Source organism: Perognathus longimembris, chromosome 2 (assembly GCF_023159225.1).
Source record: "Perognathus longimembris pacificus isolate PPM17 chromosome 2, ASM2315922v1, whole genome shotgun sequence".
Taxonomy (NCBI): Eukaryota; Metazoa; Chordata; class Mammalia; order Rodentia; family Heteromyidae; genus Perognathus; species Perognathus longimembris.
The window spans coordinates 67,407,377-67,420,076 of record NC_063162.1 but is presented as its reverse complement, the minus strand read 5'-3'; the positions used below and the strand labels follow the sequence as shown (position 1 = coordinate 67,420,076).

Below are 12,700 nucleotides of genomic sequence, written 5' to 3'. Positions count from 1 at the left end.
GGGTCCTACTCAGCGTAGGACATCCACACAAACGGATGCTAAGTGGAAGCACTAGGAGGAAGTGGGGTGACTTGGGGACTCCTGTGAAGCAAAAACACTTGTGCCCGGGAAGGCATTTGAACTGCATGAAGTGACTGAGTCTCAACCCAAGTCAGTGTGTCCCCCAAACCATGGACAGAAGACAGTGGGGAGGTGTGTGGAGGTGTGTGACCTTCTGGTCTTGCTGCTGACCTACCAGAGGGCCCAGACAGCACACAGTGGACCTTTGAGGAGGTCCATTGAGACTGAGGCTCAAAGGGAGGGACTTCCAGTGATGACACCAAATCCAAAGGTGATGTCACAATGGGCAAGGCAGAGCCCACAATTCTATGCTGCTGTGTCAGTTCTGTTGTAGGAAAACTGGGGGCAGCAACATGTTTTCCTGCTGCTGCCCAGTATTTCGCAGATCGAATCCAAATGAAGAATTTGATATAATTCGCCGATGCTGGGTCATCCCTTGTCCCAGTCGTCTGTGCAGAAATCCACCATGCATGCCACAGGTGAATCTAGGGAGCCCGAGGAGAGGAAAGAGGGGTACTCCACTCACCTACTACTCTCTGGCAGCCTCAGACCCCCTGTGTGTTTCCATTTATGTGGGGGCTGTGGATACATGGGTGTGTACGTGTGTGTGTGTGTGTGTGTGAGTGTGACTGAGCTTACCTATGTGTACATGCAGATGTACGCCTCAGGCTGTTTTCATTGTATGGCCATGAGCCTTTGCCCAATGTGCTGTTGTTTCCATGTTTCATCTATTTCTCCTTTCTTCACCCTAGTATGGGCGGATTTTAGCCCCAACCCTTTCAGATCCCTGCAAAGCAGGATATATTCCAGGAGGCAAGTTGGAGAAGTTAGTCGACCATTTGGTGCCTTCCTTGCTCTTTGGCGATGCCTCCTTTATCCCCGTATTTCTGGGGACCTACCGGACTTTTTCAACCCCCCACCAAGTACTGAGCCTACTGTTCAATCGGTATGTGCCAGGTCTGACTCGGACGGGCCCAGGGGCTAGGGCTCGGCATGGGCTGTACCAGTGTGAATCCACTTGCATCCTAGGACCTAGCATGCTAAGACCAACATCCAGACTGCCTGAGGCTGGAGCAGTGGGATGGGCCCTCAACATGCCTTTCCCACTTTTGGCCTTACACACCAGGGTAGCCAGTACTGTGGGTGTTGCTGGGAGTTACCCCCTCTCTCATGAAGAGAGGTCAGTTCCTGACCTAACTAAACCACACTGGGAAGCCCAATGGGGACACCGAAGAGACCCTGCACCCATTGAGCTAGGTGGAAGGAAGCTAGTGGGTTCACGGTCTAGTGTGGGGATGCATTTGCAGACCCTTGGCCCCACTCAGTGGAAAGAACAGGGAGATTCTTGTCATCCTGAGCTCCATCCAATGCTCAGAGGGACCACCAGGAAGTGTAGATGTCACCAGCAGACACAGTGCAAGTGACATGTCGTGGTGTCCCCTAGATATGGCTCTTTTGCTGATCGTCACGATGAGGAGGCAGGAGCGCAGGAGCAGCTTCAACAGTGAGTGGGCTTGGGAGAAGATGGAGACCATCTGTCTTCAGGGCGGGTACATTGGAGAGCCGGCCTTGGGGAGGCTTGGGCAAAGGCAAATGGCACCCACTTGACTTGAGATTCCTGGAGGAGGGCTTGATTCCAGGCAGAAATGTGTCCACACAAGGAGCTAGGTTTGTGATCCTCTGTGCCAGAGGAGAGTGGGAGAAGCCTCTGGCACCGGGACAGCCCAGGCACATTTGCCTGCCCTGGCAAACATCAGGGCTACACAGAAGGGGGAGGCACACCCTGCTTCATCGTGGGCATTCAGTAGGTTTCCTGGGGCTCAGTGAGCGCTCAAGGGTCAGGATGTGTTACTTGTATCAAGAGTCAGACAGAGACAGTTCACACAAGGCTCAAGGACTTCATGAAGCATACTGGAAGTGCCTCAGTGAGGACGTGCAGGGTTCTGGGGGTACCAAGAAACAGGACCACCCAGCCCAGAGTTGACCTTTTGGGAAGGGCACCCAGGGACACATGGAGGTGGGTGTGGGGCTTTGGTGAAGGGGAGAGTGGTGCTCACACCTGTGATCTAAGTCTAGTCTCACCCTCCTGTAGAGGTTGCCTGGAACCCAGCCAGGTCAGCAGGCCTGCCCTGGGTTATGGACATGAGCAGGCTCAGGAGCAAAGCTCCCACCCATGTGCTTGAGGGGATCTGAGAGGAGAGGTCCAGCCTGTGACTCTGCTGTTCCCCCCTCCCACCCTGCAACTAGAGCCTTCTCATTCATCCTGGGTTCCTGGATGAAGGAATACCCAGAAGACTTTCTTCAAGCACAGGATGCGACTTGCTTAAATCAGCTAGTCCAGTACCTACACCACAATATGCCCGGGTCCCTGGAGGAGCGTCAGGCCCGCCGTCTGCTCACCCAGCTGGAGCACATGCATGCCAAGCAGCCTGAGCTGGAGGGTGAGTACATGGGCTGGACAGGAGACAACCGCTGTGAGATTCTGAGTTCTGTCCACTTGAAGAAAGCTCAGGCCTACCATGGGCCCAGGAGAGAGAGAGAAAGCCAGGGAATCCAGAGGCCTTGAAGGAAGCCTGGCAAGGCTCCCTGGGGTGGAACGGAGGCACTGGTGCTTGTCAGGGAGGCAAGGGTCTTCTGGCATTAGGAAAGACTGAGGGGAAGGCGGTCCTGGAGTGGATCTTTTCTTGCAGCTGTGCCTACAGTCCCAATGCTTGCAGACAATATAAGTGCACAAGAATGGGCACCTGAAGCACTGGCTCCAACACCCAGCATGGAAGCAATCCTCCCATCTCAGTCATATCTAGAACTGAGTACAGCCTCAGAACCCCCCTCAGCCCCAGGACATGCTGTGGAGCTCCAGCATGAGCCACTGGGAGATGGATATTCTGGCTCCCCTGCACCATCTTTGATGGAGCCATCTGCAGGTCAGTCCATGACCCACAGCCTTTCCCCTTCCCCAGCACCAAGTCTGGAGCTTAAACTCCAAGACTCAGCTCCTCTATCTGATTTAGGAGGGGTGACATGCAGCTCTGTGCCTGGGTCACCTAGCCCAGTGGCACCAACAACTTCAGCGCCAGGAATCCAAGCAGCAGGCCATGCAGGAGGAGAGACCATGTCAGTGTTCCCTCCAGAGTTCCAGCCACCTCAGGGCAAGGCTGAACCAATTGCAACATGCACTCCAGCACTGGAAGCATGTGCCGTTCAGCCAGTGGTTCCCCAGGCCATTACATCATATAACACAGGGCCAGAGCTAGAGGACCCAGGCCATGCAGAAGGAGAGGCCATGTCAGTGTCCACTCCAAAGTACCAGCCACCTCAGGGCAAGGCTGAACCAATTGCAACATGCGCTCCAGCACTGGAAGCATGTGCCGTTCAGCCAGAGGCTCCCCAGGCGATTGCATCATATAACACAGGGCCAGAGCTAGAGGACCCAGGCGATGGAAGACTGGACTCTGCTCTGGGTCCTTGTGTGGAGCAAGAGGAGTCTTGCTCGCTTGCTGGAGAGGCCGCCTGCCTTCCTCCTCCTGATGAGGAACCAGAGCCATCTGCACGAGAGCCTCTACCCACCACCCTGGATGTGGCAGCCGTCCCAACTGCACACCTAGACATGGATGCCACAGATTCAGGAGGTGACTCGGATGCAGCTGGTGCCATGGATGCACAGCACGATCTGCCAGTGGCTGATGAGACCCATCCTGCTCTGCTCTGTGCTGCAGAGCCAGAGCCCGCTCCACGTCCAGCTCGAGAGGCAGACATGCCTGCTGAAGTAGAGCCAGCTCCCAGGGAGTTCCTGGACCTGGAGGATTTTCAGGTTTCTTCCAGGGAGCCGTCGCAGATTTCCATGAAGGATTTTGAAAATGACCTGACCCGAGCACACGTGCTGGAGTGGCTGCCTGAGCTGAAGGCAGAGCAGTTCTCCCTCATGGCAGTGGTGAGGAGCTAGGCAGGTGTGGGCCTGCAGTCTTTCCTTTCCACCTCTACTGCCCAAACACATCATTTCCCTGCCCAGGAGATTTCTCCTCCATATCCCAGCTTGACGGTTGCCAATCCCAGTCAAGCCATCTCCACTTCCACAGGGCCCTTGGGAGCCACAGGGTCCACATGGATCCAAAAGGCTCCAGGATTGACATGGAGGAGCAGGCAGGACCCTAGTCCCATTTGTCTTTCCCCTGGCCTTTGCACCCTTTGCCCACACTAGGGTCCTGATGACTCTAGACATCTCTTGGCACACACACAGGATCAGCCTGAGGTTGGAGCCCAAATGCCAGGGGACTGGAGACAGAAGGGAGGTGCATGGGGAAAGTCAAATCAGGCCCTGCCTGGGGCGTGCAGGCCAAGGCACCTGAGGTTGGCAGAAAGAAATCACCTTAGTAAAAGGGTGACCTCCTTCCTGTGTCCCCATGCTTTCATTAGGTTCACCCACATTCCCGGGGCTCTCAATGATCCAGAAGCAGACCCTGGAGATTCCTGAAACCCTAGACACACTCCTCAGCTTCCTGAGCCCCAGTCCCTAGCTCTGCCTCCCTGCCCAGCCAGGGGCTTTGGGTGCCTCAGGGCAGACTCTCACTGACCACTCACTTCCTCTGTCCAGGAGCTCTTCAAGAAGCTCAAGCCTTACCACTGCCTGCACTACGTACGAGCAGACCCCAACGATGAGAGACAGGAGCACCTGGCACCCACTGTGCTTGCCATACTGAAGCACTGCGACCAGGTGGCCAGCTGTGTCATTACCACCTGTCTGGGGGACCACAGTGTGCAGGCTGCAGAGAGGGCTGAGGTGGTGGAACACTGGATAGAGGTGGCCTTGGTATGCTGCAGCCGGGGCCCAGGCACCCTTCTTCCCTCTCCCACCCATGCCATGAGGCTGCTGCTCACTCACAGCCCCCTGCCTGAGGCCTGAAGCCCTGCCCATGCTCTGCCCTGGCCTGGGCTCTTTGCAACCCTGCTCTGCCATCTCCCCCAAGCACCACACCCTTCAGCCCAGTGACAAGGCCCAGCCCTAGGGCCCAAGCAGGAGCACGGGAGCTAGCTCCACAGCTCACCTCACACATTCCTCATCCCTAGGAGTGCCATCTGCTGAGGAATGTCTGCTCCCTCTTCGCAGTACTCTCTGCTCTGCAGAGCAGCCCTCTCCAAGGCCTGAAGAGGACGTGGAGAGCTGTGTCCAGGTGGGTGTGCCTTTCTCCTGGGCAAGTGTTGGTTCCTCAGCCTAGCAGCCCTCCTCTGGGAGCCCCATGGCAATATCCTGCACAGGCACTGCAACTCTGCACAACTCAGACACCGTGGGGCCTGGCCCAGGACTTGCCTGCTAGACTCGGCTTCCTTTTCTGTCACATATGGCACAAGGCCACAGTGGACTTTGTCCTTTGTAGACACTGTAGCCACACCAGTCTGTACAGGGTTCTGCAAGCAAAGACACTCTGGAATTTGCAGGGGGGCGGTGGCAGTGGGTTCTCCCACAAGGCTTTGCTCCAGACCATGGGCCCTAAGGGCCCCGCAAGAGCCACACCCAAAGTTCCTCTCCCATTAGGATAAAGTCTGTCCTCAAAAAGGAAATCCATTCACACTCCTCCTCTCCCTCCTTCTCCCACCTTTACCTTGTCTCTGCCCATCCTCCAGGGACAGTCTCGCGGTCTTCAAGGAGCTGAAGAGGATGTTCTCCAAGGAGACAATTTACAAGGTGCCGTGAGCCCTGGAATAAGTTTTGTCCAGGGGAGGAAGGGCAAGACTTCTCTCCCCATTGATTCCCTTTCCCAAATTGTAGTGGGAATCATGTATGAATTCTGTATGACTCCTAAGAAACCAGAAGCATCTATTCTATGCTTGGGTATGGGGTATATTGTAAGGGGAGCAAAAGGCCAACCCTGGCAACACAGTGAATGAGTGTAAGAGGAGCCAACTTGGGTGTCTGAAGGTGGAGCAACTGTCAGGATTGGAGATCTCCAGCATCCTGCTGGGATTTCCTATCAAACTTCCTCCTACTGGGTGGCCTATGAAGAGGCTAGCCTCTCTATACCCAGCCAATCATGCCTTGCTCTAATTCTATGTGGGATCCACATCCCAGGACAGAGGCCTTGCCAGGAACATGGGGTTGGGATGGAGGGGTGGGGAGTCCTCGGGACCAGGCAGCCGGAGGGAAATCTTTTTGGGGATCCAAATGTCCACTACCACAGTGTAGACAGGCCTTGGTCGAATCTCTGACCTTCCCAAGGAAAGAGTCCTGATGGCTACCAGGAGCCTGAGATACTAGAGACCAGGCTGTGGCTGTCCCAACACATGGCAAGTGGGGACTCTGGAGGGTTGGATGGTGAGAGGATAAGTGTCTTCTAACTGCATGTGAAATCCTGCCAGGGGCGACCATCCAAATATATGGCCATTTGGAAGAAACTCAGGAGAAGCCAGAGGAAACCGAAGGAACTGGTGAGTGTATATGCCTGAGGCCAGACACTTCGAGGAGGAGTGGAGGGGACTCCCACAGCCCAGCCAACCTGTTGGCCCACTCCCTGAATTCCCCATCACACCTGGCCTCCGTCCACTTGGCATGTTGCCAGAGTCAACATGTGGAGCTGCAGCCACCCCAGTGGCAGGTGATGGGCTGGGCTACACAGCTTGCACATCTGTCAAGGGCCAGCCCAGGAATGAAACAGACCCAGAGTGATTCCCACATGCAGGGCTGAGGCCTTGGGTTGGGCTTGAAGGGTGGATCATTGGGGGAATGAGCTTGTGTATCACAAGATCTTCCTGGTGGCTGGCTCCATGGGGATGGGGTAAATGTGGGGAGGCCAGGGAGGAGCCTAAGAGGACCCTTCTGATCTTTCTCCACCCACTGCCACAGGACTATCCCGAGGGCACGGTCCCTCACCTGGGCACCATCCTCACACACCTGGCCTCACTGCAAAAAGACAAGGATTCCAAGAATGTGAGTGAGCAGGGGGCTCGGGCTGGGAAATCACATTGGGGAAAGGAGTGTCTTGCTGACCTTGACCCTTTGACCTCCAGCAAGAGACCCAGTCCTCCCCAGCCCCAGGGTGCCAAGCACCACAGCCATCCCCCCTGCTGATTCCCCAAGCTTCCACACCCCAATGTTGCTGATGACTTGGGGACATTTCTCAGTGGGTGGTAAGGGAGGGTGAGAATGTGACACCAGGTCTTTAAGGTGACAAAGCCTATGGTTTTAGCGTGGCCTTGTCACTGGAAGCCTGGGTGAACGCAATGTCCAGAGACAGTTGAGCAGTCAGATCCCTGTCCTGAGACCCCAGGGACTCCTTGCCCTAGACTGAGAGCAACCCTGGTCCAGGTGTGGACCCATGCTGCCCTCTGCCGGCCTGAATTGGGGGCACAAAGTGACCAGGCTGCCTTCAATGTGGAAGCCCCATTTTCCAAACACATTGGCTCTTTGATTTTCAGGGCACTTGGATATCCATGAAACAAAGACGAGAGGTGAGAAGATGAAGCCTTCCACCACAGGGAGGCAAGCTGTGCAGGCCCCTGAGGTCCTTCCTTGCCTCTGAAGATGGCCACATTTGGTACAGAGGATAGGACATGGGGTCCTAAGGGGGCATCTAGGACAGCTTCCTGGGGGTGGGCACTGCATCCTGGCAGAAAAATGAGGAGAACACTGAGTGTGAGACAGAGAGAGGAGAGTAAGCCCAGGTAAAGACCCCAGGGTAGGCCTACCCTGCTCTGGTCTACGCCCATCACTTTCCTGGCCTTTCTCTCAACCAGGAGTTCAAGGTGATGTCCCTCATCAAGGAACTGCAGGGCACGTGTCACGAGCTCCATGTGGTTCCTGAGGTGAACTTTGTGTCATGGTTCACCAATCTGAAACGCCTCAGTGAAACTGAATGGTGAGCTGCAGCGGATCCTGGGGGCAGCAAACATGGGGATGTCCAGAACCAACCTTGACAGCCTGTATCCTGAGGCAGCATCGCACTGGGGCCCATGGAAGGCAGGGTGCAGGGGCTCCTGAGTCCCCAGGCTTCCTGGGAGGGAGCCCCAGTGTGGAGCCTGCTATCCTCACAGCCACTTCCTGTCTTAGTGCCAAGCTGTCTATGGAGCTGGAGCCTCCCGTCAGGGCAGGCTTCCTGGACAGGAACCCCAGGTGGAGTCCTCTCATGAGGAAGCCCTCAAGACAGTGAGTGCCTGGGCCCACTGGGCAAGGGAATCACAAGGGTCTGCATGGTGGCATAGCGAACCTGAGAAACTGGCCCCGGCATCCCACCTACTTCCACACAGCCACCTTGTGCTTAGGCTGTGTGTCCTGAGCTCTGCCCAGCTCACTTTCTTCATTGGGCTCACATGGTGGCCCTCAGAGCACTGGGCAGATGGGCTACTTGGAAGGGAGCCGAATAACGAAGGCTACCTCAGGCATGGGGGTGGGAGCGCAGTGGGGTCTGGGGCAGCCATGTGTGCTCAGGGAGTCCCTGGAATTAAGACAGCCTCTCCGTTCAGTCTCCAGGCTCCTACCAGACAGCTCAGCAGAGATGGCAGCTCCCAGTTGAAGACAAGTGACCGGCTCCGCAGTGGGACTAGCAGCGCTCCACCCACCGTGCAGCTGGGTTACTCACCCCGTCCTTGCTGCCACTGCTATCGTTTGTACCAGTCTGCCCCAAACATCTACAGGTCAAAGATACTTCAAGAATACGATGGAATCTTGCCACTCCTGAGCCCCCAGACCTTCAGGAGAGTTGGCCAGGAGGAGATAACCTAAGCTGCATCTCTTCACCCCAGATGCCTGCATACACTCATTGGTGTAGATTTGAACAGAAGAAAATACCAACTTCCAGTGCATCCTGGCAAACACAGTGTGTGAAGCGCAAAGCCTCAAATGTCATGGTTTACCAATAAAGGAGGGTGGGTGGGTGGGTGGGTGATTTAGATTAAAATGTTGAGTTAAAACACACCTAGTCCATTTAAACCATTTTTCTATGAGAGCAAGGTTTTGTAGGTTTTAAGTTAATGGTAGAGACTCAAACATATCCAATTCTAAGATGATATCTTCTCAGGCTTTGAGGTCATGTCTTGCAGAGTATGGAAGAACAGGTCCCCCACCCCTTGTGCTCTGTTTCGGCAAGGCTTGTTCTCCACCCAACAAGTAGCTTTGTCTTTAAAAGCTTGGTGCAAGCTGTTTCAGGCTGCTGGTCTTTGAGACAGGAGTCTCCTATGCCTTCCCAGGCCTTTCAATAAGGACACCAAAATTCGGTCTCTCAGAACATGGCTTCTCTGATAAGTTATTAAGTTTCAAATTCTCCTTCCTTGGGATTTCATCGAGATAAAATAATTCTTCGAAGATACAATCTACCGCGGCTCACAAAAGCATAACTGGAACGGTCCTATCGAAATATGGATACTGGATCTACGTAACCTAATCTTGATATCTTAATAGAAGCTAGTAGCTGATGATGACTTTCTGAGAACTCTAGAGGTGATGGAGGACATTTTTTGGATTGCAGATGTGTCATGATTGTAATAGGGAGGTCAGATGTGGCCAGCACCATCATTGACTGCGGAGGGGTTTCAGATTGACTCCAGCTCAGATTAGAGCAGAAGCCAACTCTATCTTTGTTGGGACCCCTTTCACCCTCGCGCGTGTTCCGCCCCGTCCTTCTGGGCAGAAAGCTGGAGTGCAGCCCAATGTGCAAACCTTGGTGGTGTGTAGTCGCGAGACGCCCCTCCTCCCCTCACACACTTAAAGAACAACTCGGGAGTCAGGTGGGCGTTTCGGGGTAAGCTGGAACTTCCACGGGGTTAACTCAGCGGAGGGGTTTATATAACAGTAATGGAGGCAGGAAAGGGAGGGACCTGGAGTCCCTAGCTCAGATTAGCCTGTCGCTAATCACAGTGATGTCATGGAGCTTCCCTCAGAGGTGGAGATCACAGCTCACAGAACCGCCTCCTTGGGCTCCACTCAGCACCATTATGATATCTATGTGCTCCAAGCCAGTTGGGAGGTGGGGCTGGTTTGGGCCACCTTTCCAGTTCCAGAGGGGAGTGGGGGGGGGCGGTGGGGAAGTTAGGAGTGGTTAACAGCCATGAAGCCTCAGGGCAGGAGAAGAGGCAGGTCTCTGGACCGGACTGCCCCTTAAAGGTATAGCCAGAGCCCAACACATCTTCACTAATATCTCCTTCACCCTATCCAGGGAAGTTCCCCTTAATTATGATAAATTATGTAAATTGACCATCTGAGGCCTGGGAGGTTCAAGGGAACCTGTGCCCTCCCATGAGTGGGCATATCCACCTGATGTCAAATCCATGAGGCAATTCTAACTAGAATGATAGGTTGGTCCAAACATACTATGAGATAGACTGTAACTCTATTGGCCACCTGCGTGCAGCCTAGCATTCTGTAAGTGCTGTATCCTCACCAGTTTACAAAAACCTGTTGAGTTTTTCTTTCCCCATTCTGTCTTATTTACCCAGTGTTTGCTTTGCTTATGTATAACACTTTTCTCGTGCTGGTTATGTGGTTTCTGCCTTGTGCTAACTGCATTCAGGGCTGTAGGTCTTTGGGAAAGGAATCTACCCGCAGTCACCAACTTTCTAATAAAGATTCCCAATTCAACCTTTGAAGATGTGGCTTCTCTGTTTCCCCTGGTTGAATCCCTGTGTAACATAACACTATTAGGAAATATTCTGTATCACCTCAGTGAAACAAACAGTGTAGAGCCTTCTGACCTAAAAAGTGAAGGCATCGTTGCCCTCATTGACACATGCCAATTATAGGAAGAGGAGTTCTAATCATTGTTCTAAACAGTTTCAAGAGGGAGCAGGGGGGCTTGGGAATGTGGCTTAGTGATAGAGTGCTCGCCTAGCATGCATGAAGCCCTGGATTCAATTCCTCAGCACAATATACACAGAAAAAGCCAGAAGTGGCACTGTGGCTCAAGTGATAAGAGGGCTAGCCTTGAGTAAAAAGAAGCCAGGGACAGTGCTTAGGTCCTGAGTCCAAGCCCCAGCACTGACCAAAACAACAATAATAAAATCAGGAATTAAATTTAAAAAAAAAGAAAGCCGGAGCAAGAATTGTTAAGTCCATAAACAAAGGAATGAGTCTGATAAGATGCAAAAGTTAAGTAGAGCTTTATTTTGCACCAAGCATCAAGAAAGAACTGACCGGCCAGGACTACTCCTGAACAGGAGCACCCTGACTCAATCTTACAGGCTAACTTTATAGGGAAAAACCACAAACCACAGGGCTATGCCTGACCTTTGATCACAATCATACTAGGAGAACTTCACCATGGCACTGTTGCTGTTACCTAGTTGGTCGTTAATTATTTTTTAAATCACCTATTGTGACTTTGCTGCCAGGAGCCAGCCCAGGTGTCTGGAAATGATTGCCGCTCCCTTTTGGGGCAGTTCCACACTCTTGATGTTCTGGTTTGTGCTCAATTCGAGCAAAACTACATCAGCCAGGGTGACTCTGAGTTCATTCTAGGTTGGGGTCAAAATGGAGTCAGCTGGGCTTTTAGACTGGCCCCTTCAGAGCCATTCCCAATTCCTTTGACTTCACAAAAGCAGAATTTCTCTGGACAAAACCGCAGTATACCAAACTCCAACCATGACAAGGAAGGAAAGTAGGGCTTGTGGTCCTAGAATCGTGCACAGAACAGTGGCAAAGGGACACCAGCAGGAGATCAAGAGAGGATAACAACATCCAGCAGGTCCTCATCTCTTAACCTGGGAATGCAGTAGTTTCAACATTCCACAGGAATTCATTGAGTACATATTTCCATACCAATGGGATAAAGGAGAACCCCAGAGGGTCATCTCAATGGACAGCTGAGGAAGATTCACACAGTCAGTGCAACTTCCAAACAGGATGAAAACATTCCCTGAAGCAGGAGAGGAAAGAATTTCTCTAACCTGACCTCATTTGTGTTTAAGATTGTGTGAAAGCCAGATCTCCAGTGCCATTTGCCAAGGCTGGCATCAAACTGCAATTCTCTCAATCTCTAGCATCTTAGTGAAGTAAGAGGATGCTGGATCTCCCGGTGCCATCTTGGCCACATGGATAGGGAATAGGGTTTAACTGGTGCTGTCTTCATGGTGAAAGAAGGAGAAGTCCCACCTCCCAGGTGATGGGTGTGGCCCTGCAAACCAGTGCCTTGGAAGACTCTCAGTTTCCTGTGACCCTGCCCTGTGACCTGACCCTATCTTGGGGTCAGACAGCTCAGAAGCCATTAAGCCAGGCCTCCTGTGCTGTGTCCCATCTCCTGGCTCTCCCCCGATCAAAATGGCCTCCCACTTCAGCAACCCACTGGGGCTGATCAGGGCTGTTGGCATTGTTTTTCTGCTCTTTCTTCTGCTGTCATGGCTCAGTTTTTTTTTTTTAACAATGTTAAGTATATTCATGGGCTGCAGGTCTGTGCCAGGAGTCTTCCTGCAGGCAGCAGCTTTTTAATAGACTCCCAATCTGACCTCTCAAAATGTGGCTTCTCTGTATCTTGCCTACTGGACTGACTTTACATTAGCACTCCCTGCTACCTGGTCACAGAACACATCCTGCCTCTGTCCTATAAGCTATGGTAGCAAAATAACTCATTTGATTAAGTCCTGCCTGGATCCTCATTGAAGACATTGTTTTGAGTATCTATAGATACAAACTGTCCACATTAAAATGACCTCATAGTATTGAAAG

The 12,700-nt window shown here is 52.9% G+C and overlaps 1 protein-coding gene across 1 annotated transcript; it reads left to right on the top strand.

The window, feature by feature from the left end:
• The first annotated feature begins 481 nt into the window (after positions 1 to 481).
• On the top strand, positions 482 to 8,770 carry LOC125344581 (ral guanine nucleotide dissociation stimulator-like). The gene is made up of 16 exons (XM_048337055.1): positions 482 to 539; positions 844 to 1,006; positions 1,187 to 1,240; positions 1,505 to 1,564; positions 2,308 to 2,501; positions 2,901 to 2,984; positions 3,072 to 3,991; positions 4,652 to 4,867; positions 5,125 to 5,228; positions 5,680 to 5,740; positions 6,412 to 6,480; positions 6,896 to 6,979; positions 7,468 to 7,500; positions 7,786 to 7,907; positions 8,099 to 8,194; positions 8,530 to 8,770. Exons 1-16 carry the CDS (start codon positions 482 to 484, stop codon positions 8,768 to 8,770), a joined length of 2,559 nt encoding a protein of 852 aa, XP_048193012.1.
• The last annotated feature ends 3,930 nt before the right edge of the window (positions 8,771 to 12,700 follow it).

Excerpts from the sequence above, each read along its gene's own strand:
- LOC125344581 (XM_048337055.1), top strand. The coding sequence starts at position 482 with ATGCTGGGTCATCCCTTGTCCCAGTCGTCTGTGCAGAAATCCACCATG. Across the intron at positions 1,565-2,307 it reads GCGCAGGAGCAGCTTCAACA|AGCCTTCTCATTCATCCTGG; the intron begins GTGAGTGGGCTT and ends CCCTGCAACTAG. Across the intron at positions 7,908-8,098 it reads CGCCTCAGTGAAACTGAATG|TGCCAAGCTGTCTATGGAGC; the intron begins GTGAGCTGCAGC and ends TTCCTGTCTTAG.